Source organism: Bombus impatiens, unplaced genomic scaffold (genome assembly GCF_000188095.3).
Source record: "Bombus impatiens unplaced genomic scaffold, BIMP_2.2 scf_0166, whole genome shotgun sequence".
Taxonomy (NCBI): Eukaryota; Metazoa; Arthropoda; class Insecta; order Hymenoptera; family Apidae; genus Bombus; species Bombus impatiens.
This window is the reverse complement of record NT_176585.1, coordinates 1,111,204-1,137,034: the sequence shown is the minus strand read 5'-3', so window position 1 is coordinate 1,137,034 and position 25,831 is coordinate 1,111,204. Positions and strand designations below refer to the sequence as shown.

At 36.0% G+C, this 25,831-nt stretch overlaps 5 protein-coding genes across 5 annotated transcripts; all 5 read left to right on the top strand.

Moving 5' to 3' along the window:
* The first annotated feature begins 22 nt into the window (after nucleotides 1-22).
* On the top strand, nucleotides 23-2,262 carry LOC117151377 (odorant receptor Or1-like). Its single transcript, XM_033319574.1, has 5 exons — nucleotides 23-705; nucleotides 796-1,185; nucleotides 1,268-1,472; nucleotides 1,971-2,126; nucleotides 2,206-2,262. Exons 1-5 carry the CDS (start codon nucleotides 344-346, stop codon nucleotides 2,260-2,262), a joined length of 1,170 nt encoding a protein of 389 aa, XP_033175465.1. The 5' UTR covers nucleotides 23-343.
* Nucleotides 2,263-3,346: 1,084 nt separating this feature from the next.
* On the top strand, nucleotides 3,347-6,547 carry LOC112212422 (odorant receptor Or1-like). Its single transcript, XM_033319573.1, has 5 exons — nucleotides 3,347-3,708; nucleotides 4,435-4,770; nucleotides 4,865-5,116; nucleotides 5,765-5,966; nucleotides 6,377-6,547. The coding sequence occupies exons 1-5, from the start codon at nucleotides 3,347-3,349 to the stop codon at nucleotides 6,545-6,547; spliced, it is 1,323 nt and encodes a 440-aa protein (XP_033175464.1).
* A 3,700-nt stretch (nucleotides 6,548-10,247) lies between these two features.
* On the top strand, nucleotides 10,248-15,564 carry LOC117151376. The gene is made up of 3 exons (XM_033319572.1): nucleotides 10,248-10,459; nucleotides 12,380-12,772; nucleotides 15,219-15,564. The coding sequence occupies exons 1-3, from the start codon at nucleotides 10,248-10,250 to the stop codon at nucleotides 15,406-15,408; spliced, it is 795 nt and encodes a 264-aa protein (XP_033175463.1). The 3' UTR covers nucleotides 15,409-15,564.
* Nucleotides 13,082-14,185, top strand: LOC100746413 (odorant receptor Or2-like). Its single transcript, XM_033319570.1, has 3 exons — nucleotides 13,082-13,321; nucleotides 13,745-13,900; nucleotides 13,972-14,185. Exons 1-3 carry the CDS (start codon nucleotides 13,130-13,132, stop codon nucleotides 14,026-14,028), a joined length of 405 nt encoding a protein of 134 aa, XP_033175461.1. The 5' UTR covers nucleotides 13,082-13,129; the 3' UTR covers nucleotides 14,029-14,185.
* Nucleotides 15,565-18,330: 2,766 nt separating the features above from the next.
* LOC100749990 (tropomyosin-1) lies at nucleotides 18,331-25,495 on the top strand. The gene is made up of 7 exons (XM_003487603.4): nucleotides 18,331-18,717; nucleotides 21,764-22,054; nucleotides 22,337-22,470; nucleotides 22,549-22,737; nucleotides 22,999-23,074; nucleotides 23,149-23,281; nucleotides 25,119-25,495. Exons 2-7 carry the CDS (start codon nucleotides 21,815-21,817, stop codon nucleotides 25,199-25,201), a joined length of 855 nt encoding a protein of 284 aa, XP_003487651.1. The 5' UTR covers nucleotides 18,331-18,717; nucleotides 21,764-21,814; the 3' UTR covers nucleotides 25,202-25,495.
* Nucleotides 25,496-25,831: the final 336 nt, after the last annotated feature.

Here is a 25,831-nt window from a genome sequence, read left to right as displayed (position 1 = left end):
GGAAAAGAAGACAGGTAATAGAGTCGCGCATTTGATGGAAGCTCTTTCATTCTGTAACAGTCAAGCAGCTTTGATAAAAATTTGTAACTGACATAATCAAGCTTGTTAAGTATAATTAAAAGTAGGATATTCGCACAATTAGATTTTTGTACGCTTCGATCAAATTCTTCCAGGCAAAAATATAGGAAAATAAAATCATAACGATATTCTTTTCCTTTTTTGACGAAATATTCATCTTTTAAAAAGAAATTTTTAAACAAGATTTTTTGTATGTATCATCGACTAGTTTTTAGTCGATGATTTTCTAAGAAAATATAAGCAGAGGTAACTAAGAAACAAAACGATGCACAGACTTCCTCTGTCGTTTGCTTTGCTCACTTACTGCGGTTACTGGAGACCAGCTAAATGGCCACACACTTCGCTCAAGTATCGTCTGTACAACGTTTACTCGGTGTTCATGATTTTGCTACTATACTTCTTCACGTTCTGCTCTTGCGTGGATTCGTTTACTAGCAAAAACCTGGAGGCTATGACCGACAAATTTTCTCTCTGCGTCTCTGTGGTAGGAGTCTGCCTTAAAGTAGCCAATCTCTTTGTCCGGCGAGGAAAAATTATAAATGTGATGAATATATTGTTGAACGAGAATTGTATTGCGAGAGACGATCAGGAAGAACGCATCCAACGAAAGAACGATGATTATGCCAGGTTTTCTTTTTTACAATATTCCTTCGTGGACTACACTTTCGCGGCTCACGATCATCTTGCCATGAATTACTGCTTACAAGTTTGTTACAGAAAACTGGCGATATACTGCGAGATCCTGAACGAATCGGCAGTGTTCTTTGCGACCGTGGGACAATACAAAAAACTCATAAGTATGAGAGAGTTACCAGTGTCCGACTGGATGCCGTACGATTTATCCTCGCAAAAAGTGTACACGATATCCCTAGTGTATCAAACAGTTGGTTTGTTGATCTGTGCAAATACCAGCGTGGCCAACGAAACACTGATCGCAGGATTGATGATACAAGTCGGCACGCAATTTGAGATATTTTGTCATCGAGCTAGAAATCTATCATTCTCATTGACGTCAGCGAGAAGGAACACTATGTCTAACGAAGAATTCAAGATAAGATGCAATAAGATTATTGGGAACTTAATTAGACATCACTACGATATTTACGAGTACAAATAGATGTGCATTTTTCGTGATCATAAATTCTGAAATTCTTAGTACCGAATTTTCTAATTTTTTCTTTGATTGCAGATTTGCTAAAACAGTGAACAGTGTGTTTCAGTACATGATTTTCTTACAATTTTGCATAAGTTCGATAGTACTATGTCTGAGTGTCTATCAGTTTTCCACGGTAGATCCGTTCAGTATGAACTTCTTATGGAGCGGCTTCTATTTGTGCTGTATGCTTATGCAGGTGTATTTATACTGTTGGTTTGGGAACGAGGTGACGTTGAAGGTTGGCACTGCATTTCGTTTCTATTTGATCGCTACATGTATCTTCGAGTGCAATAGCACGGAGTAGCAGAAACGACGGTTTTATTTGAAATGTTTATTCAGTGTCTAATGATAATGATTATGACACGGTGATTAATAAAAGTCACAAAAAGAAAAAGAACAGAGTGATTTTCTCTCGTTTCTTGAGCTCTCGTGTAGAATGAATTTAATATTACAAATAAAATTTTTGATCTTACAAGTTATCGGTATTATAATAAACAACTCAGCACGATTCGTAGTAAAACAAATAACGTTGTATATGTAAATTTTACGAATTAAAAGTCAACTGATTATTCCATGTGGTATGCAATTGTAAAATTGTAAAAAAGTATTTTGTGACCTGTAACTTGTAACTTACTAACTTATTAGTACTAGTAGATAATATATCATTATTCAAAATGGATTTGATCTCAAATTATGATACATGTTTTCATTTACGTACGATCGACGTAATTTTTAGAGCAACAAAGTTCGCGATGCTATTTATGATATGGATTGGACCATGCTACCTACTGAAGTAATGAAAAGTTTATTACTGATCCTGATTAGAACTGATAGACCTGTTAAAATGACAAGCGGTCACGTTGTTGTTTTATCTTCGCAATCTTTCGTGTCAGTTAGTACAATTTCAATGCTTTTAACCAGTAAATTATAAATCGTTAATGCGATTCTAACAACTTCGTACTTTATTATAGATCATGAAGATGACTTACTCTTCGTACAATCTTCTGTCAAACTCTAAGAGTAAATAAGAATTTTCCTTGTTACTGTGATTTTTACTGACTGTTTAATTATCTTAATTTGTCTACAATTATTGTAAAAGTGTATCCTTTTACCGTTGTGCATGGCCATACAACACTCTCACTAATGTACTCATGACGATCACGACTGCGAAATAAAAATGCAGAATTTAATCAACAAATTAACGTACCTCCTATATTGCGAATTGTGGAAATATATACAAATAAAATGTTTGAAACTTTATCTTCAAAGCTTTGTAAACCACACAATTTAAAAACGCATCTGTACACCTGACGGTCCTATTGCAATTTTTTGAAAGCTTTCTGCTACTCTAGTGATGCTTGGTTCCCTTATTCGAGGTAGACGTTATAAATACCGAATTCACGTTGCAACGAATTAAATGGTGGCATGAAATAGAAGTGCAGTGGATTTTGAGACTATTTGTATCGATGCTTCCAGTGGATAACGTTCTGCAAATGTACCGATGCATGTAGAGAACGTAACAATAAACTTTGCACCATGAAATGCCAACTCATAAATGCTTGCCTGATCGTAGAAGAAAATATGTTGGACGTTTATCCCTTGTGATATGTTGAAGAAGCACACGTGGACGATATTTCATTTTCAACTAAAAATTCTTCCGTCCAATTCGTGGATAATATTCTTCGCCCGTTCTATTTTACGAAACATTATCGAAGGTAAATATTTACGCTATAGTAGCTCACAACAAAGGAAAATATGAAGAGGGGTATGAAATAAATATGTATGTGTACGAAGGGTTGGTTCATTATTCTTTAAACGGTAGATACGCATCCAATGTCATCGTGTCACACACTACTATTATAGTAATGATACGTATCAGCGAAGTATTGCAGTAGAAAGTAAGTCTGTTGAAGGCAGTAAGAGGGAATTGATTTTACAGTCGTCAGTTACATTTCTAACTTCGAACAAGAGCTGCTCGAGAGTGTTGTATAACCCACTTCTTTCTACATTTTCGATAATTTCTCTGTATACTTACTTTCACTGTTACTATAACAAAATAAGGATCGGTTAAACAAAGGAAGTGCGTGATAATAAAAAGTTTGGACATCAAGCATGCATATACTACGATGGACATTCTTATTGTTCACATTGTGCGGCTGTTTTCCACCGGCTTCGTGGAAAACACCCCGCAAAAAATTTTTGTACAAGATTTATACGGTATTCTCGCTCCTGGTCTTGAATACTTTCTTTCTTTGTTTAATAATGGATATGATATACAATGTAGAAAACATAGACGACTTCAGTGACAATTTTCACGTGACAGTGGGATCGTTCCTCATAAGCATCAAAGTCTCCGTTATACTGATATATCGCGAAAGCTTCGTACGTTTGCGCGACACTCTACAGAAAGAGCCACTTTTGCCAATGAATCAACAAGAATTCGAAATTTTGTTGAGATTCGACAAAATTACCGAGTAAGTTTGTTTTTCGCTCCTTTGGTGAAACAAAAACTTTCTATCTTGTATACATATATGATTAGATGACCTTGTAGCAACACATGAGCTAGAAGACAATTCCAATCATGTTGTTGTTTTGCCTCGGAGTATCAATATCGATTGGATACACACAATATAATAATAAATAAACTCCGGGCAAAACAATGTCGCCGCTACGTGCAACCATTGAACAAAAACGATATTGAATTTTCCGACTCTTTCCCGACCAGTATAAATAAACAGACGCGATTGTAAGAATTGCAGCATCTGCGAGTACCTACGAGTATCTATCGAGTATCTATCAGCGATCTAATCAGCGAGTATTTTAGCGATTATACACTGTCTTAGCGAATTTGTTAGTACGAGCGTCTTAACGAAATTATCTGTATTTTTTTATTTATTTATTATTTTAAATACACTTGACGATTTCAACAACGAGTTACTTCGTTATTCCAACAACCATTATTTACAATCCTCTACAACCTAAACGAATACACAAATGCATCTGCAATAAGTCGTCTAATAATATTACGCCTAATACAACAAATAGTTTTCGATGTTAAGGTTAAATTGTGTTAGTAGTATGATAACTATATATTTACCTACAAAAATATAGATTGTTGCATTAAATAAGAACTTACTTTCAATTGATCGACAATGCTTCTTCGACTGAAAGCACTTTTCTATTTTCTTTTTCTCTTCTAGCTGGAACACATTTGTTTATATGACGATACTCATGTCTAGTAATTTTTATCTATTTATGGAATCGCTTCTGACGTATAAGAAAAGACAACTAACGTATCGAACATGGGTACCATACGACTATTCGTCTACATCTGCATTTCTGCTTACTTTGCTTTATCAATCGTTATTCACGACGATATGCTCCTTTGGATGCATCGCTACTGATTCTCTGTACAGTGGCCTGTTGATACATATTAACTGCCAATTCGAAATACTAGAGCATCGTCTGAAGAACATCGAATCGAACCAGAATTACTCAGTGAAGCTGTGTGTTCGTCATCACGATCACATATACAAGTCAGTTTGCTGATTTATTTCTCTTTTGATAACTCCACAGAAATAAAATATATAACTTTTTCACTGTAACATTTTCTCATTTACGAGCTTACAGATTTGGCGAAATGGTGAACGAGGAATTTAGGGCGATCTTTTTTTTCCAATTCTATACAAGTCTGTGTATGATCTGTTTCAACATTTATCAAATAACACAAATCGAGATTGATTCGAACATTATAGGCAGGATTCTCTTTATGAACTATTCGTTGATGCAGATATTTTACTACTGTTGGTTCGGGAATGAAGTCAAGCTTAAGGTTCAACATTACGACGAAGAATGTAATAAAACCTTAAGGTTGGATTTCCTGTATACATTTGGATATGATTTACTTTCCAGTGAATAGCGTTCACATAGAGACTTCACATTTCCTGTCAGTCTAAAATGCTCGTATCATAATTAGACTACGGATATTTATGCAATTATGAGAAACTTAAAGCTCCATCAATGCATAGAAAGCGCTTAGCAATTGATCGACAATGCTTCTTCGACTGAAAGCACTTTTCTATTTTCTTTTTCTCTTCTAGCTGGAACACATTTGTTTATATGACGATACTCATGTCTAGTAATTTTTATCTATTTATGGAATCGCTTCTGACGTATAAGAAAAGACAACTAACGTATCGAACATGGGTACCATACGACTATTCGTCTACATCTGCATTTCTGCTTACTTTGCTTTATCAATCGTTATTCACGACGATATGCTCCTTTGGATGCATCGCTACTGATTCTCTGTACAGTGGCCTGTTGATACATATTAACTGCCAATTCGAAATACTAGAGCATCGTCTGAAGAACATCGAATCGAACCAGAATTACTCAGTGAAGCTGTGTGTTCGTCATCACGATCACATATACAAGTCAGTTTGCTGATTTATTTCTCTTTTGATAACTCCACAGAAATAAAATATATAACTTTTTCACTGTAACATTTTCTCATTTACGAGCTTACAGATTTGGCGAAATGGTGAACGAGGAATTTAGGGCGATCTTTTTTTTCCAATTCTATACAAGTCTGTGTATGATCTGTTTCAACCTTTATCAAATAACACAAATGGAAATGGATTCGAACATCATAGGAAGGATCCTCTTTATGAACTTCTCGTTGATGCAGATATTTTACTACTGTTGGTTCGGGAATGAAGTCAAGCTTAAGGTTCAACATTACGACGAAGAATGTAATAAAACCTTAAGGTTGGATTTCCTGTATACATTTGGATATGATTTACTTTCCAGTGAATAGCGTTCACATAGAGACTTCACATTTCCTGTCAGTCTAAAATGCTCGTATCATAATTAGACTACGGATATTTGTGCAATTATGAGAAATTTAAAGGTCCATCAATGCATAGAAAGCGCTTAACGTGGAAAGAAATAGGCAAATATATAAAAATATTGTAATATTACAATTTTTCGTAGGTGAAACAACTGTGTTGAAGCTCTACTTCTCCAATTGTATGCACAAGAATATGAATTTACATAAATATCCACAGTCCATTGACAGGAAATCCCACCTTCTGGAAATTTTACAACTAATTGAGTAAAATGATATAATTTTCTGTGCAGAGTTTGGAACTTTCTGATGTAATATTCAGAAGCGACTGGACATCGTTAAATAACAACGTTAAGAGAGCTTTTTTGATGTTAATGAGGCGCGCTATGAGACCGATCGAATTTACCAGCATTTACGTCATCTCCGTCAATCTTGAGTCCTTCATGACAGTCAGTATCGTCTAAACCTTTTTTGCTTTATATTTTTAGGTTGAAAATTATGGGAAACATTTATGTTGTAGCTACTGAAGACGTCTTACTCCGTGTTCAGTGTGTTCCAACAGAGCCAGGAATCGTGAAAACAAAGGATAATTTCTTAACATAGAACCGTCTTTCTTCGATTCTTCCGAATAGAGTAATAACTATTCACTTAGAGAAAGGGAAAGAAAAAAGCAAATCGTTCAAAACAATGCGAACGTGCACTAGAGTATCCGAAGTGTATTTCAATAAATTATATGAAACATGAATAACACATATGTACATGCTTAAATCACTTGCCCTTAGCGACACATTTCACTTATGTTCCTCTTCTTCCGTCAATGAAATTATTCAAAATAAAATCTATCGGTAAACCGCGGCCTCCTTTCTCTTGCGACCGACGAAAACAGACTGATGATGCTACGTGTTCCACAGATTACTTCTTATTAATTTTTGTGGAGGGGAAACAGATAATAGCCGATGAATCATTATCCATTTCCACGGCAAATTCGACCATTTCTTCGCTTATCGACGCCGTATTTTGCCTTCAATCCATTAAAGAGGACTCTGTGACTTTGGGGAAGTGAAAAAAGATACCAATAGTTTTTTTGTTAGCCTATTTTTTAGACAATCATATCGTCTGCGATATGAAACTTTAGAGAAATTTTGCTCTTGAAAGCTTCTACTGGGAAATAGTTATGTTTTTTATATTCGAACAACTAAAGAGGATGTGTGAAATGTAATAATAATAAGTACTAATACTCTTCAAAACGAAAAGATAGGAAAATGGAATCACGACTGGATATCGTACGATTTACCCGCCCAAAAACTGTACACCTTATCCCTAGCGTATCAAACAACTCGTTTATTGATTCACTGACCTCAAGATAGGAGTTGGCGTGCAATTTGAGATACTTTGTCATCGAAATAAAAATCCATCATTCTCATTGACGGCAGCGAAAGGAACACCATGTCTAACGAAGAATTCAAGATAAGATGCAATAAAATTATTGGGAACTTAATTAGACATCACTACGATATTTACAAATAGATGTGCATTTTTCGTGATCATGGATTTTGAAATTTTTAGTACCGAATTTTCTAATTTTTTATTTGATTGCAGATTTGCCGAAACAGTGAACAGTGTGTTTCAGTACATGATTTTCTTGCAATTTTGCATAAGTTCGATAGTACTATGTCTGAGTGTCTATCAGTTTTCCACGGTAGATCCGTTCAGTATGAACTTCTTATGGAGCGGCTTCTATTTGTGCTGTATGCTTATGCAGGTGTATTTATACTGTTGTTTTGGGAACGAGGTGACGTTGAAGGTTGGTACCGCTTTCCGTTTCTATTTGATAACTACATGTATTTTCTAGTGCAATAGCACGGGAAGCAGAAACGACGGTTTTATCTGAAATGTTTATTCAGTGTCTAATGATAATGATTATGATACGGTGATTAATTAAAGTCGTAAAAAGGAAAAGATCAGAGTGATCTTTTCTCGTTTCTTGCACTCTCGTATAGAATGAATTTAATGTAACAAATAAAATTTTTGATCTTACAAGTTATTGGTATTATAATAAAAAACTAGGCACAATTCGTAGTAAAACAAATAACCATTAAATTATAAATTATTATTGCGATTCTAACAACTTTGTACTTTATTATAGATCATGAAGATGACTTACTCTTCGTACAATCTTCTGTCAAACTCTAAGAGTAAATAAGAATTTTCGTTGTTATTGTGATTCAATTTTTACTGATTGTTTAATTATCGTAAATTGTCTACAATTATTGTAAAAGTGTGTCCTTTTACCGTTGTGCATGGCCATACAACACTCTCACTAATGTACTCATGACGATCACGACTGAGAAATAAAAATGCAGAATTTAATCAACAAATTAACGTACCTCCTATCTTGCGAATTGTGGAATATACAAAAAAATGTTTGAAATTTTATCTTCAAGCTTTGTAAACCACACAATTTAAAAACGCATCTGTACACCTGACGATTATACTGTTGTTTTGGGAACGAGGTGACGTTGAAGGTTGGTACCGCTTTCCGTTTCTATTTGATAACTACATGTATTTTCTAGTGCAATAGCACGGGAAGCAGAAACGACGGTTTTATCTGAAATGTTTATTCAGTGTCTAATGATAATGATTATGATACGGTGATTAATTAAAGTCGTAAAAAGGAAAAGATCAGAGTGATCTTTTCTCGTTTCTTGCACTCTCGTATAGAATGAATTTAATGTAACAAATAAAATTTTTGATCTTACAAGTTATTGGTATTATAATAAAAAACTAGGCACAATTCGTAGTAAAACAAATAACCATTAAATTATAAATTATTATTGCGATTCTAACAACTTTGTACTTTATTATAGATCATGAAGATGACTTACTCTTCGTACAATCTTCTGTCAAACTCTAAGAGTAAATAAGAATTTTCCTTGTTACTGTGATTTTTACTGACTGTTTAATTATCTTAATTTGTCTACAATTATTGTAAAAGTGTATCCTTTTACCGTTGTGCATGGCCATACAACACTCTCACTAATGTACTCATGACGATCACGACTGAGAAATAAAAATGCAGAATTTAATCAACAAATTAACGTACCTCCTATCTTGCGAATTGTGGAATATACAAAAAAATGTTTGAAATTTTATCTTCAAGCTTTGTAAACCACACAATTTAAAAACGCATCTGTACACCTGACGATCCTATTGCAATTTTTTGAAAGCTTTCTGCTACTCTAGTGATGCTTGGTTCCCTTATTCGAGGTAGACGTTATAAATACCGAATTCACGTTGCAACGAACTAAATGGTGGCATGAAATAGAAGTGCAGTGGATTTTGAGACTATTTGTATCGATGCTTCCAGTGGACAACGTTCTGCAAATGTACCGATGCATGTAGAGAAGGTAACAATAAACTTTGCACCATGAAATGCCAACTCATAAATGCTTGCCTGGTCGTAAAAGAAAATATGTTGGACGTTTATCCCTTGTGATATGTTGAAGAAGCACACGTGGACGATATTTCATTTTCAACTAAAAATTCTTCCGTCCAATTCGTGGATAATATTCTTCGCTCGTTCTATTTTACGAAACATTATCGAAGGTGAATATTTACGCTATATTAGCTCGCAACAAAGGATAATATGAAGAGGGGTATGAAAAAAATATGTAAGAGTACGAAGGGTTGATTCATTATTCTTTAAACGGTAGATACGCATCCAATGGCATCGTGTCACACACTACTATTATAGTAATGATACGTACAGCGAAGGGTAATTGCAGTAGAAAATAAGTCTGTTGAAAGAAGTAAGAGGGAATTGATTTTACAGTCGTCAGTTACATTTCTAACTTCGAACAAGAGTCGAAGTGACTGCTCGAGAGTAGCGTATAACTCACTTCTTTCTCCATTTTCGATAATTTCTCTGCATACTTACTTTCACTGTTACTATAACGAAATAAGGATCGGTTAAAGAAAGGAAGTGCGTGATAATTAAAAATTTGGACATCAAGCATGCATATACTACGATGGACATTTTTATTGTTCACATTGTGCGGCTGTTTACCACCGCCTTCGTGGAAAACACCCCGCAAAAAATTTTTGTACAAGATTTATACGGTATTCTCGCTCCTGGTCTTGAATACTTTCTTTCTTTGTTTAATAATGGATATGATATACAATGTAGAAAATATAGACGACTTCAGTGATAATTTTCACGTGACGATGGGATCGTTCCTCACAACCATCAAGGTCTCCGTTATGTTGATGTATCGCGAAAGCTTCGTACGTTTGCGCGACACTCTACAGAAAGAACCACTTTTGCCAATGAACCGACAAGAATTCGAAATTTTGTTGAGATTCGACAAAGTTACCGAGTAAGTTTGTTGAAATGAAAACTTCCTATCATGTATATAGATATGATTAGATGAACTTGTAACAACACACGAGCTAGAGGACAATTCATATCATGTTGTTTTGTCCCGGAGTATCAATATCATTAGGATACACACAATGTAATAATAAACTCCGGGCAAAACAGTGTCGCCGCTACGTGCAACCGTCGAACAAAAACGATATTGAATTTTCCGACTCTTTCCCGACCAGTATAAATAAACAGACGCGATTGTAAGAATTGCAGTATCTGCGAGTATCTACGAGAATCTATCGAGTATCTATCAGCGATCTAATCAGCGAGTATTTTAGCGATTATACACTGTCTTAGCGAATTTGTTAGTACGAGCGTCTTAACGAAATTATCTGTATTTTTTTATTTATTTATTATTTTAAATACACTTGACGATTTCAACAACGAGTTACTTCCTTATTCCAACAACCATTATTTACAATCCTCTACAACCTAAACGAATACACAAATGCATCTGCAATAAGTCGTCTAATAATATTACGCCTAATACAACAAATAATTTTCGATGTTAAGGTTAAATTGTGTTAGTAGTATGATAACTATATATTTACCTACAAAAATATAGATTGTTGCATTAAATAAGAACAGTAAGAGGGAATTGATTTTACAGTCGTCAGTTACATTTCTAACTTCGAACAAGAGCTGCTCGAGAGTGTTGTATAACCCACTTCTTTCTACATTTTCGATAATTTCTCTGTATACTTACTTTCACTGTTACTATAACAAAATAAGGATCGGTTAAACAAAGGAAGTGCGTGATAATAAAAAGTTTGGACATCAAGCATGCATATACTACGATGGACATTCTTATTGTTCACATTGTGCGGCTGTTTTCCACCGGCTTCGTGGAAAACACCCCGCAAAAAATTTTTGTACAAGATTTATACGGTATTCTCGCTCCTGGTCTTGAATACTTTCTTTCTTTGTTTAATAATGGATATGATATACAATGTAGAAAACATAGACGACTTCAGTGACAATTTTCACGTGACAGTGGGATCGTTCCTCATAAGCATCAAAGTCTCCGTTATACTGATATATCGCGAAAGCTTCGTACGTTTGCGCGACACTCTACAGAAAGAGCCACTTTTGCCAATGAATCAACAAGAATTCGAAATTTTGTTGAGATTCGACAAAATTACCGAGTAAGTTTGTTTTTCGCTCCTTTGGTGAAACAAAAACTTTCTATCTTGTATACATATATGATTAGATGACCTTGTAGCAACACATGAGCTAGAAGACAATTCCAATCATGTTGTTGTTTTGCCTCGGAGTATCAATATCGATTGGATACACACAATATAATAATAAATAAACTCCGGGCAAAACAATGTCGCCGCTACGTGCAACCATTGAACAAAAACGATATTGAATTTTCCGACTCTTTCCCGACCAGTATAAATAAACAGACGCGATTGTAAGAATTGCAGTATCTGCGAGTATCTACGAGAATCTATCGAGTATCTATCAGCGATCTAATCAGCGAGTATTTTAGCGATTATACACTGTCTTAGCGAATTTGTTAGTACGAGCGTCTTAACGAAATTATCTGTATTTTTTTATTTATTTATTATTTTAAATACACTTGACGATTTCAACAACGAGTTACTTCCTTATTCCAACAACCATTATTTACAATCCTCTACAACCTAAACGAATACACAAATGCATCTGCAATAAGTCGTCTAATAATATTACGCCTAATACAACAAATAATTTTCGATGTTAAGGTTAAATTGTGTTAGTAGTATGATAACTATATATTTACCTACAAAAATATAGATTGTTGCATTAAATAAGAACTTACTTTTAATTGATCGACAATGCTTCTTCGACTGAAAGCATTTTTCTATTTTCTTTTTTCTTCTAGCTGGAACACACTTGGTTATATGACGATACTCATGACTAGTAATTTTTATCTATTTATGGAATCGCTTCTGACGTATAAGAAAAGACAACTAACATATCGAACATGGGTACCATACGACTATTCGTCTGCATCTGCATTTCTGCTTACTTTGCTTTATCAGTCGTTATTCACGACGATATGCTCCTTTGGATGCGTCGCTACTGATTCTCTGTACAGTGGCCTACTAATTCATATTACCTGCCAATTCGAAATACTAGAGCATCGTCTAAAGAACATTGAATCGAACCAGAATTACTCAGTGAAGCTGTGTGTTCGTCATCACAATCAAATATACAAGTCAGTTTGCCGATTTATTTCTCTTTTGATAACTTCGCAGAGAAATAAAATATACAGGTTGGTAACTAGTGGTACAAGCGGGAAGGGGGTGATTCTACGCGAAAAAAGAAGTCGAAAATATAGAATAAAAAATTTTTTTTTTTATTTTTCCATCGAGACTACGATCTACAGTGAGATCCGTTATAACGAGACGTGATAAAGTGCACGCGTACCGAGCGAAAATTCAAAGTCGATTTTCTCGAAAACAAAGCCTCAAACGAAAAATTTTTATTCTATATTTTCGACTTCTTTTTTCGCGTAGAATCATTTCGCGTAGAATCGCCCCCTTTCCGCTTGTACCACCAGTTACCAACTACCCTGTATAACTTCTTCACTGTAACATTTTCTTATTTACGAGCTTACAGATTTAGCGAAATGGTGAACGAGGAATTTAGAACAATCATGTTTTTCCAATTCTATACAAGTCTGTGTATGATCTGTTTCAACCTTTATCAAATAACACAAATGGAAATGGATTCGAACATCATAGGAAGGATCCTCTTTATGAACTTCTCGTTGATGCAGATATTTTACTACTGTTGGTTCGGGAATGAAGTCAAGCTTAAGGTTCAACATTACGACGAAGAATGTAATAAAACCTTAAGGTTGGATTTCCTGTACGCATCACACGTATACGTTTGGATATGATTTTCTTTTAAGTGAATAGCGTTCATATAGAGACTTCACATTTCCTGCCAGTATGAAATGCTTGTATCATAATTAGACTAAGGATATTTATGCAATTATGAGAAATTTAAAGGTCCATCAATGCATAGAAAGCGCTTAACGTGAAAAGAAATAGGCAAATATATAAAAATATTGTAATATTACAATTTTTCGTAGGTGAAACAACTATGCTGAGGCTCTACTTCTCCAATTGTATGCACAAGAATATGAATTTACATAAATATCCGCAGTCCATTGACAGGAAATCCCACCTTCTGGAAATTTTACAACTAATTGAGTAAAATGATATAATTTTCCGTGCAGAGTTTGGAACTTTCTGATGTGATATTCAGAAGCGACTGGACATCGTTAAATAACAACGTTAAGAGAGCTTTTTTGATGTTAATGAGGCGCGCTATGAGACCTATCGAATTTACCAGTATTTACGTCATCTCCGTCAACCTTGAGTCCTTCATGACAGTCAGTTTCGCCTAAACCTTTTTTCCTTTATATTTGTAGGTAAAAAATTATGGAAAACATTTATGTTGTAGCTACTGAAGACTTCTTACTCCGTGTTCAGTGTGTTCCAACAGAGCCAGGAATCGTGAAAACAAAGGATAATTTCTTAACATAGAACCGTCTTTCTTCGATTCTTCCGAATAGAGTAATAACTGTTCACTTAGAGAAAGGAAAAGAAAAAAACAAATCTTTCAAAACACTGGAAACTTGCACTAGAGTATCCGAAGTGCATTCCAATAAATTATATGAAACTTGAATAACACATATGTACATGCTTGAATCACTTGCCCTTAGCGACACATTTCACTTGTGTTCCTCTTCTTCCGTCAATGAAACTATTCAAAACAAAGTATATCGGTAAACCGCGACCTTCTTTCTCTTGCGACCGACGAAAGCAGACTGATGGTGCTGCGTGTTCTACAGTTTACTTCTTATTAATTTTCCCCTCGTGGAGGGGAGACAGATAATAGCCGATGAATCATTATCCATTTCCACGGCAAATTCGACCATTTCTTCGTTTATCGACGCCGTATTTTACCCTCGATCGATTAAATGGAACTCTGTGACTTCGGGGAAGTGAAAAAAGATACCAATAGTTTTTTTTTAGCCTATTTTTTAGCCAATCATATCGTCTGCGATCAGCTATGAAACTTTAAAGAAATTTTGCTCTTGAAAGCTTCTACTGGGAAATAGTTATGTTTTTCATATTCGAACAACTAAAGGGGATGTGTGAAATGTAATAATAATAGGAATGTATCGAAAGGCAGAAAAAGATCGATGAGGAGAAAAACTAATTAGATGTTTTACGTTTCGTATATTACAATCTTCAAAGCAAATAGATAGGAAAATGGAATCATGACTGGATATCGTACGACTTATCCTCCCAAAAACTGTACACCATATCCCTAGCGTATCAAACAACTCGTTTATTCATTCACTGATCTCAAGATTGATGATACGAGTTGGCGTGCAATTTGAGATACTTTGTCATCGAACTAAAAATCTATAATTCTCATTGACGGCAGTGAAAAGGTACACCATGTCTAACTAAGAATTCAAGATAAGATGCAATAAAATTATTGAGAATTTAATTGGACATCACCACGAAATTTACGAGTACAAATAAATGTGAATTTTTCGTGGTCAAAAATTTTGAAATTCTTAGTATCGAATTTTCTAATTTATTATTTGATTGGAGATTTGCCGAAACAGTGAACCGACTGTTCCAGTACATGATTTTCTTATAATTCTGTATAAGTTCGATAATACTATGTTTGAGTATCTACAAGCTTTCTACGATAGATCCATTCTCTATGAACTCCGTCTGGAAAAGCTTCTATTTATGCTGTATGCTTATGCAGGTATATTTATACTGTTGGTTTGGGAAAGAGATGACGTTGAAAGTTGCCACTGCTTTTCGTTTCTATTCGATCGCTACATGTATTTTCGAGTACAATAGCACGGAATAGTAGAAACGACGATTTTATTTGAGATTTTTACTCTGTGTCTAATGATAATATTATGGTACGGTGATTAATTAATGTCGCGAGAAGGACAAGAACAGAGTGATTTTTTCTCATTTCTTGCGCTCTCGTGTAGAATGAATTTAATGTTACAAATAAAATTTTTGATCTTACAAGTTATCGGTATTATAATAAAAAACTAAGCACGATTCGTAGTAAAACAAATAACGTTGTATATGTAAATTTTACGAATTAAAAGACAACTGATTATTCCATGTGGTACAAAATTGTAGAATTATAAAAAAGTACTTTGTGACCTGTGACTTGTAACTTACTAACTTATTAATATTAGTAGCTAATATATCATTATGCAAGATGAATTTGATCTCAAATTGTGATACATGTTTTCATTTACGCACAATTGCAAAAGTAATTTTTAGAGCAACAAATTTCGCGATTCTATTTATGATATGGATTGTTCCATACCACCTTCTGACATAATGAAGAATTTATTTTTATAGTAATAATTGACAGATCTGTTAAAATAACAAGTGATCACGTTGTAATTTCATCTTTGTAGTATCGCGGTAAAACTCTTGGAGAAATTCCAATGATCTACAGATGGAAAACAATAAAAGTGCTGACGGGCCAAGAAGTGGGAAATTTCGATGGACAATATGCATGTGGCTTTTTAGGACATTCTATAATTAAAAAAGGTTTACGTGACCATCTTGGGTCAACTGCTGTAAAACACGTGTCTGTTGTAGCAACACTGAAAACTCTGGTATAAGGACAACTTGATGGAGATAGTTATGAGTGAACAACTAGTAAATATTCGGCGGGCATGTAGCTACGCTCGAAAGGGCACAAACTAGTAGTATTGTGTTCGCGAGTTCGAAACCATCCTGGGCATATTTGTGCAGAGGTGGAAACCCGAGTATCTTCTTAGAAGGATAATGTATAACGGGCAAGAGGGCGGGAGAATTCTCTCCCTTGCCTACCATGTTGTACTTACTTTCTATGAGTGCTTGGGAGTAAGTACCCCCAGGTTGCGTCACTCGCGCTGACTACTCTTGTCCCGCCCGTGGGGTTTTAGCCGGTAAAAATCCGGCACCCTGGTCCCGCATCGCGCGATGAGATAAGGTGTCTATGAAGATTTCCCCACGCTAAAAAAAAAAAAAAAAATTTTTTTTTCCTCTCCCAGGAGAACGCGGATGCCTATGAAAGTTCCCTCCACGTAAAAAAAAGTTTTTTTTTTATATCAAACTGTAGTTTTTTTATTTATTTATTTAAATTTTACAATTTGTCCAGTAGGACATTTGGTAAAATATAGCTTAGTGGTATAATAATATAACATGTGGGTGGCTACCCCCAGCGGAGTACCATCTTCGTGTTTCTTAGGTTATATCCTTTGTGATAAAAAAAAAAGTAGTCTATAATTTTGCAGTTGGAGTTTGCAGTGAATTGCGACTAGTTGCGGGTTAAATCGTTACTCATAAGTTGTTGTAAATTGTTAGTTGTAGGTAGTAAGTTGAGTAGTTAAATTTTGTTGTCTTTAGTTGTATCACATTACTGCATTACATTCAGATTAAATAGTTATAATTTTTTGCTTCAATCACAATAAATAAATCTATATAATAAATAAAAATCACTGTAATTCTGATCTCTATATCTTTATAATTTTTTACGTCACATAGTAAAACTTCAATACTTTCGACTATTAAATTATAAAATATTATTGCAGATTCTAACAATTTTGTATTGTATTATAGACCATAAAAATGACATTTATTATGAAACATTTATTTAGATCAATCAGAACGTTAAACGAGCCTGTACACTTGACAATCCTGTTGCAAACTTTTGAAAGCTTTTTGATTCTGTGCCGGAATAGAGGTAGATATTTTAAGCACCGAATTCATAGCGACATTTCTAACAAAGCAGAACGATGTTAGAAAATTTTATTTATTGTTCGTATGAAAACAAAGTGAAGGTAAAAGATCGTTCTTCGAACTTGGGAGAACGATTTAATATATTGATCTACATATATAGCAGACGTGATCTTTCATGTCGACTAGACAAGGTTGCATAAGTGCAACCGAAAAATATTTTTAATCGTAATGAATGTGGCTCTATGGTCCATACATTTAGAGGACACAAACACTATCACGATGAATATCTACGATTAGTAATCTTACGCATATTTACGCCTTTTTTCAAGGTTTGTTACTCGAGCTACCAAGCTAGACGTTTATTATTTCTGACCGTCTGATTGTAGCTAGTTAAAAGCTCCTATTCGGTGTATAAAGTATAACACGCTGCAAAACACTCGAAAATAGTAACGAACAACGAAACAGGCCATGGTCGAATCGTTAAAATCGTTATCGTGTTCTTTTGTTTCAATTCTCTAATGTTCTGACGTATAACATTGTACAATAAAAATACTACTAATATCATAATACTAATATCACTAATATAATCAATGATTTCATATATTAGATGTCGAATTAATGATGTGCTCTATTTAGACAAATTTATCGATTTTGTTTTGCAGTCAGTCCGATTGAAAATGAATCGGCTTTTAGTTTCATTTTTCAATTGAAAATTAATTGCCTCTCGAGATCATCTTATACATCTATGCCATATTTTAAGAATGTCAAGATTAATACTCGATAGCTTTAAAATATACAGTGAAACAATATCTTTATTAGAAATGCACGAAATTGATTTCTACACCTAATAACAGAATCGTTAAAACGTACCTTCAACATTGTTAAGATCATTAAACTAGTCTCCTTGGAAAATTTCGTTTCGCAATTCGAAATCCATCTATAAATATATATATATATATATATATATATATATATATATATATATATATATATATACTAGTACGATGTACGCCATAAATGTATATCTATAAATCGATTCAACGTAGAGGAAGCAAATTAATTGTCTTTACATCTACTAACAGATAAATAACAATATCGACCGATAAAATCTATCTTGAACACCGATAAGATAAATTGAACGGTTTATCATAAACATATTTCGTAATTCGAAATCGATCTGTAAATTGGAAAATCACTGAATCCAGCCAGTGTCTTCCGATTGGAAGGTGAGAGAAATTTTCGAGGAGGCGCGAGCAGAAAATAAACGCGGAGGACCCCACCCCCGTAGAATTTTCTGTGGCGGTCCATTTTTGGGCTCCCCACCTTCGGCTTCGCCTCGATTACAAGCGTCCTCGTCGAGCAAGAAGCTTTACGAAGCACCCTCGGAACACTCGACTCGCGCCACTCTACTCGCTCGGGTTAGGTAAGTGAATTATCACGAAATTCTTCCCCGACCGATCGCTTCTCTTTTTTTATTCTCTTGCTGTTTCTACATTCTCGTTTTCTCGATGCTCGGCTATCTTTTGTTCCATGGATCGGTGATCGTGACGCGAGTGTGAAAGAAAGAAAGGGAGGAAGGATGTGGATGGACGTGTGCGTGAGAACTGGTGCAAAATTCACCAGTGCGAGAAACTTGAGGATGTCGAAGATTTTCATCTTCGACGATGGAACCGTTCGGTGAAAGAAGACTGTATAGTTGGATTAATCGTTGAATTTTTGTTACCACGAAGATTTATTACGCTACTAATGGAGCTGCTTCTTCGACTAACAAGCTTCAAGTTGAAAAACGCACGTAGAAAATACTTGATTTGCAACGAAACAGTGCCAGCCACGGAGAAGGCTGTGGAAGCGAATTAATCCGCTTTGGCTTCGAGGTGCATCCGTCTCGAAAGTTTTTCACAAAAAAACTGCTTTGGCGATGCTTGTAAGTAGCGTTAATCCTAACATAACACTGCTTACCATTAACAAATGTACGTCATGTTAGTACCTCGTTTTACGATACAATTTTTCGTTGGCTATAATCAACGTTAAAATTTCAGATAACGAAAATGTTATAGATGTTAATGAGAAATCTCGAAAAGATGAAATATTGTGGTCCACTTTGTGGCAAAAATAAACCGGTTGCCATCATCGAATCGTTTCGTTTACGTGTGCTATTTTCAACCGCTAACGTTTGCCTAGTGAATTCGACGAATACTACGTATTTTGAAAAGCCCAACTCGATATTAACTATAATCAATCGTTACGATCCAATCATTCATCCTATCTGCATCGATACACCAAATTGTCTACGCGATTAAAGTATATTAGTGGTTTAAATGCTTGCAGGAAGACCGACGGTGTAAGGAACCGGGGCGCTTTTGCAACATATTAACCGCTGCCAATTAACAACAGCTCTGCTAACGCTTCGGGAATTTACTTTTGGATCTAACAAAACGCAATGTCGTAAGTAGCATTCGCATAACGATCTTTCTACACCATTAATCTCCGTAGTCTCGCTTAAACCTTAAAGGCAATCAAAATTCATCCGCTAAACATCTAACAACGCCTGTTTGCTATTAAATAACCCGGCCAATTCGCTGTTGTTATCGACCACCGAGAATGATGGTCAGTGATGTCATTTTGGCACCCATGGGTAACCAAATGCCAAAACTTTCCAGGTGCTATTAATATCCGGAAATAGGGTCGAATGTGGTCATTCAGCTATCGAATAATCGATTTAATGAATTCAAATATTCCCATCCCTTCTGCGATCTTATACCTTGTTTACATTCCAGCGACTACGAAATATATCCATCGTGTAACTTACATGTCCCCGGAATTAATCCACGCTTCGTCGATCGAAGATTGATCGATCGGTTGATCGATATATTCGTCATAGGTTAACAACAATATCACAGATATTGTTGCGATAAGTACACTGCTGACGGTTATGCAAATTCGTATGCTCGTGAACGTAGCTAAAGAAACGGGGCCGAAATGGAGATCAGATTCAGCGTGTTCGGTTTAACACCACCGCGAGTATTTCTACTTTACTTTGTATATTTTATATATCTGTTCATACGAGGTGCATTGTATAAATTCTTTACTCTATTCACAAGTAAAAGGCTAATCGGGTCTTGCTCTCTGTACTTCCAATTGGAGAAATTCGGCATAACGAGTGAAATAAAAAAAAAGAAACATTTCCTATAGCTTGACAAATCCCAAGAACCGAATATGCAGGATCGAACCGCGAGATCGCGAGGTGGCGACGATGATTTCGTAAATGCTATTAATACGCGGCAGTTAGATCGAATGTCGGTCGTCGGTGGCGGCCAAGTAAAGCTCGTTCTTCTGGGTTACGCTCGTGCTTTTTGGACTCCTCGCCTTGCGGCCTCACTAACGTCGGCCGCCGTCCTCTCCTCGTCGTTCCGCGCATATTTATAGAGCCTGCCTATGGATGCTATTTCCGTAGACGCACCGATGTGCCCCGTTCCTCGTCATCGCGAAGCCGGACGGTATCATCTGCCGGATTATGACTCGCAGAACTCCCTACGATCGTGAAAATATGCAAGCCCATCGCCTACTTTATTCGCGGACCCATCCGTTTATTTTCAGGGTTAAAACGATGACGAGTCACAGCCGTGAAACATATGTATACGGTGGATCATCAAAGTATTCGAATTCATGTAGAGACCATGTATGAATATGAAGATCACAGGAGGTAGCGTCGCATTCTTCTTGGTCTTTTGATTTCGATAGCGTCTTACGTCTGGAAAGAGTATTTTCGCATAAAATACGCAATTAAAAGAGCAGAGAATTTGCTAAGTTCAAAGATATATAGCGGAGAAAATGTGATTTATAATTCCTCTTATACTGTTGTCTTCGTATATTGCATATATGTGTCATGCAAAACCTTTCGAAATTTTATTAACGCTGTAACGAGACGCAATTGCCATGATTACGTCGATGTAGCTTGAAACAAAACCGAAAATATATATAGAAATTACAAGATATTTATTTCAAACGTGTATTTCATAGAGTTCATCGAAATATTTAAACGGTCAATTAATTATTATATCGAATGGGCCCATCTTTTGACTCTAATTACGTATTTAAGACTATAAGACGTATATTAATTTTTTATCAAGTGTATGTTCGCAGTGAGTGACTCGTGACTTCTATACAAATCTTCTCCTCGCAAGTGTAAAAGATATATTTCTACGAGACGATTATCGCGTCGTAGAAGAACAAAAGACCCCTTACGACTTATCTGAAATCGATAATCTCGTCTGATTTGTCTGCCAAGACTAAACCCGTTGATATAATTCCACTAACATCGAGAAATCCAAGTTTATGCTGTTTCATCGAACAGACAAACATCGATTGCCACGTTTCAAGTGTTTCGAAATTTTTAACACCTAATCAGAAAGACCACTAGAAACGATGTTCGACCAATCGTTAAGAGAAAGGATCATGGAAAATTTCAGTGAACTCGATAGTTTCTTGAAGGAAGCCGGCAAAAGAAAAAGGCCGCCACCATGGACGCGATCAAGAAGAAGATGCAAGCGATGAAGCTTGAAAAGGATAATGCGATGGATAAAGCCGATGCCTGCGAAGGACAGGCGAAGGAGGCGAATATGCGCGCGGATAAGGTCAACGAGGAAGTCGGTGAATTACAAAAGAAGCTTACCCAGGTTGAAGCCGACCTTCAAGCCAACAAACAAGCCCTGGATCAGGCCAACAAGGATCTCGAAGAAAAAGAGAAAGCTCTGACTAACGTGAGTAACCTAATGTTTCCGTTAGTCTGTTACGATTAAGGATTTCGCCCTAGTTCTGTCATTGCTCCAGTTTACCTTGGACCAGGTCCAAGTCAATTTTTCGCCGAGAAATTTTATTTATATTTATACCGTAGTTTTATACCTTCGTTTTAAGATCGATGACTCAGTGTGACGCAGTTTTACGCTAGCTATGGTGTCTCGTAACACGAGGGATCATCTGTTTCGCCCTGTGCTCCCCCTTTTTTAAAAGGCCAATGAGTCACGAGAGCTTTCTAATTTCAGGCCGAATCCGAGGTCGCCGCTCTGAACCGAAAAGTACAATTGATTGAGGAGGACTTGGAGAGATCCGAGGAACGATTGAACACTGCCACTGCCAAGTTGGCCGAAGCTTCTCAGGCTGCCGACGAATCTAGCCGGTAAATGTTGAGAAAGTCGATCGTGAAACTGTTGTACGATAGATAGAAACGGAATTATGTTAATGAACGTAATTGCAGTATGTGCAAAGTATTGGAAAACCGCGCGCAACAGGATGAAGAGAGGATGGATCAGCTGACGAATCAACTGAAAGAGGCTCGTCTGCTTGCCGAGGACGCTGATGGGAAATCGGACGAAGTATCGCGAAAGCTGGCCTTTGTTGAAGACGAGTTGGAAGTCGCTGAGGATCGAGTCAAGTCTGGTGAAGCGTAAGTTGCTCCCGAGGAATGTTATTCGTAAATAGATTGCGACTTTCTATGCGTTTACGTAAAACTTAACGATGCAATAGAATCCTTATAACATAGAAAAGTAGGTAAAGTACCAACGACAGAGTGAGTATTTGTATCATAAATTGTAGAAGGTAAAATGAATCTCCATTTTATTCTGTTTACTTACAACAATATGAAAAATTCACAGTCTACTCGTAAATAATTGTTTCTACTTAAAGCATATTATTTACAACGTTACAGCAAGATCATGGAACTTGAAGAGGAACTTAAAGTGGTCGGTAACAGCTTGAAATCTTTGGAAGTATCCGAAGAGAAGGTGAGTTTGTCGATTTTTCATGGTGTTTGGGAACGCATTTCGGATAAACAATTTGACCGACTGGATTCGATTAGGCTAATCAAAGAGTCGAGGAGTTCAAGCGCCAGCTCAAGACCCTAACAGTGAAACTAAAGGAAGCTGAAGCCCGTGCCGAATTTGCTGAGAAAACTGTTAAGAAACTGCAGAAGGAGGTCGACAGGCTCGAAGGTAAAGTCGAAATGACTTCCTTTCGTTCTAACACCATCTTTACTGGATTAACATCGTTTAAGCAGCGTATTTTCTTAAATAAGCAACGAATTTATTTCTTTACAAATATTTACTACTGCGTTGCTGCAGAGTGATCTCAGAGTACTTTGCACCGAATCTAAACGGGTGTCTGACGTAATTTGGCAAATTGACAGCAACGCTTCCGTTATCCAATTCTACTGGAATGCAATCAAAGACTCGTGGCCAATTTGCCAACCTTGAATAACGTCAAACACACTTTAGTACATGCTGCACACGTCGCAAGTCGATTAATTATTACGAATATTTTCAAGTTACGTTGATAAATTTAGTCGAGCCGCGACTTTCCACTGAATATGAATAAGAGAGTGATTTAAAAAAAAATATTCATTTTTACTCGCATAAATTTCTTTATAGTTACAGAGATTACGAAGGTAGTGTTCGTTAATAGATATCCGCGTTAACAAGCGACACTTCATCGTGCAACGCAACTGATTTTCTTTGCAGACATATTGCACCAGCAGAAGGAGAAACGCAAAACGATTTGCGAAGAATTGGACAAGACATTCTCTGAGCTTTCTGGCTACTAAAAAAAAAAAAAAATATCATCCATAGTCGTTTCAAATTTTCTCGTTTATTCCTGTACACGAAACATATTTAGCTATTTCTGTATCGTTATCTTCTCTCTTTCAAAGATACTTTTCCGCTTTAGCTGATTTTTTCTTCTTTTCCGCTGCAATAGCTTCCAAATTTGGGCGTAATTTTTACTTTTTTACGACCGAAAAACCAACAAAGGAGATGTTAAAAGTGCATTCTCCGTCTTTTTTTTTTTTGCCTTTTTTCTTGCGTTCTCACGGTCATGTAAAACCGACAGTATCATTCTTTTTTATCGATCATCGTTCATGTTTAAAGTTCCGTTGGTTCCATTTTATTCTCTTGTGATTTCCCTTCTTTTTTCTTTTTTTGTTTACTGCCCGATCACTGTTTCAATCGTCCGATTTGGGAGCGCTTTGCTTAGTTTTTTTTTTTTTATAAAAACAGATTAATTAGTACTTGTCGTTTACGTTAAGCATTGTCTATTAATATACGCGTACAAGAACACATGAACATACACACACAAGGCACTTAACAGAATAAAATAAAACAAAAAGCTTCGCACGTTTATGTGGGCCGTCGTACGTCAGGTACATTTACCAATCCCTTGTAAAACTGTTTTGTCTTAGACTCCTGCAAAGGTATACTACACCTCACGATACTTACATGCTTCGAGTAAAGTGATAAAGTATTAACCGCTTCGTTTAACATCTCCTATCACACGATGCATTTTGTGTACAATTTCGAATTGTACGAGCACACTGACATACACCACGTTGTACGACATTCCTATATTTTGATCAAGCTATAAGTGTGCTTTTATTCTTTTTCTTTTTTTTTCTTTAGAACGAATGTCGTTGCATCATAACATTTCCATCTAATATAACTTCTTTTTGCGTAGGGGTTAACATACTTTCAATAGCGAACAAACTCTGATGATCTCTATGTTCACATTAATTCCAAACTGTGACTTAGGTTCATTAAAATAAGTAGTGTATCGATCCGTGCTTGACCGGTAAACGAAAGCTCGTTGAACCGAGTTACCCGAAACGTTTCCAATTCTGAACGAAGTGCAACTGTTTACCGGGCAAATGCACAAGAATCAAGTAGAAAGTTCGTAGGATCGTTCTTGATTAGATGTAAAACGACTCGTTAGATGTAAAATGTTACTAAAATCAAAGAAGGAAATATATCAGCAATTCGATTATTTTATCAACTTTTCCAGACGAATTGGGCATCAACAAGGATAGATACAAGTCACTCGCCGACGAGATGGACTCCACGTTCGCCGAATTGGCAGGATACTAAGTTATTTCGATCTTTTGTGCTTCCTACTATAATTACAATGTCATGCGTGGGGATGGAACTGCAATGTTACGCATCAAGGACTCCAAAACGCGACCAATCGTTGCACGATCGGCCAAAAAAGCACTGAGGCTGAGAACAGATCGTCGGAAATCGGATATTATTTGTCTAGTTGTACGACGTTACCGCGACGAAGATGGTCAATGTATGGAGATCCGTAAGGAATTTTACTCTGTTACACTGTTGTACGAAATATTACACCCAATAAACTGCTGTAATGTGGTATCTCGTTACTAATTGCAAGGACTTTTAGTAGATTTCGAATCGGAAAGCTACTTCTATTTTTAGCAGGATCCGTATCTGTCTCTTTCTCTATTTCTCTATCTCGCTCGCTATACGGAAAGTTTTATTAAAAGTATCGTCGTCGTCTTGCAACAAGGAGAGGTGAGTATACAAAAATTTAATGATTATCAACTACATGGAAATAAAAAGAGATTTCTCGTTCATGTGTATACGTTGGGAATATACCTGTCGGATTTCCTTCTTTCTAGTTTGAAAATTATCGTGACATATTTTTATAGAGGCACAGTTATATAAGATGTTTATTAGTCATCAATGTACTTATTAAATGTA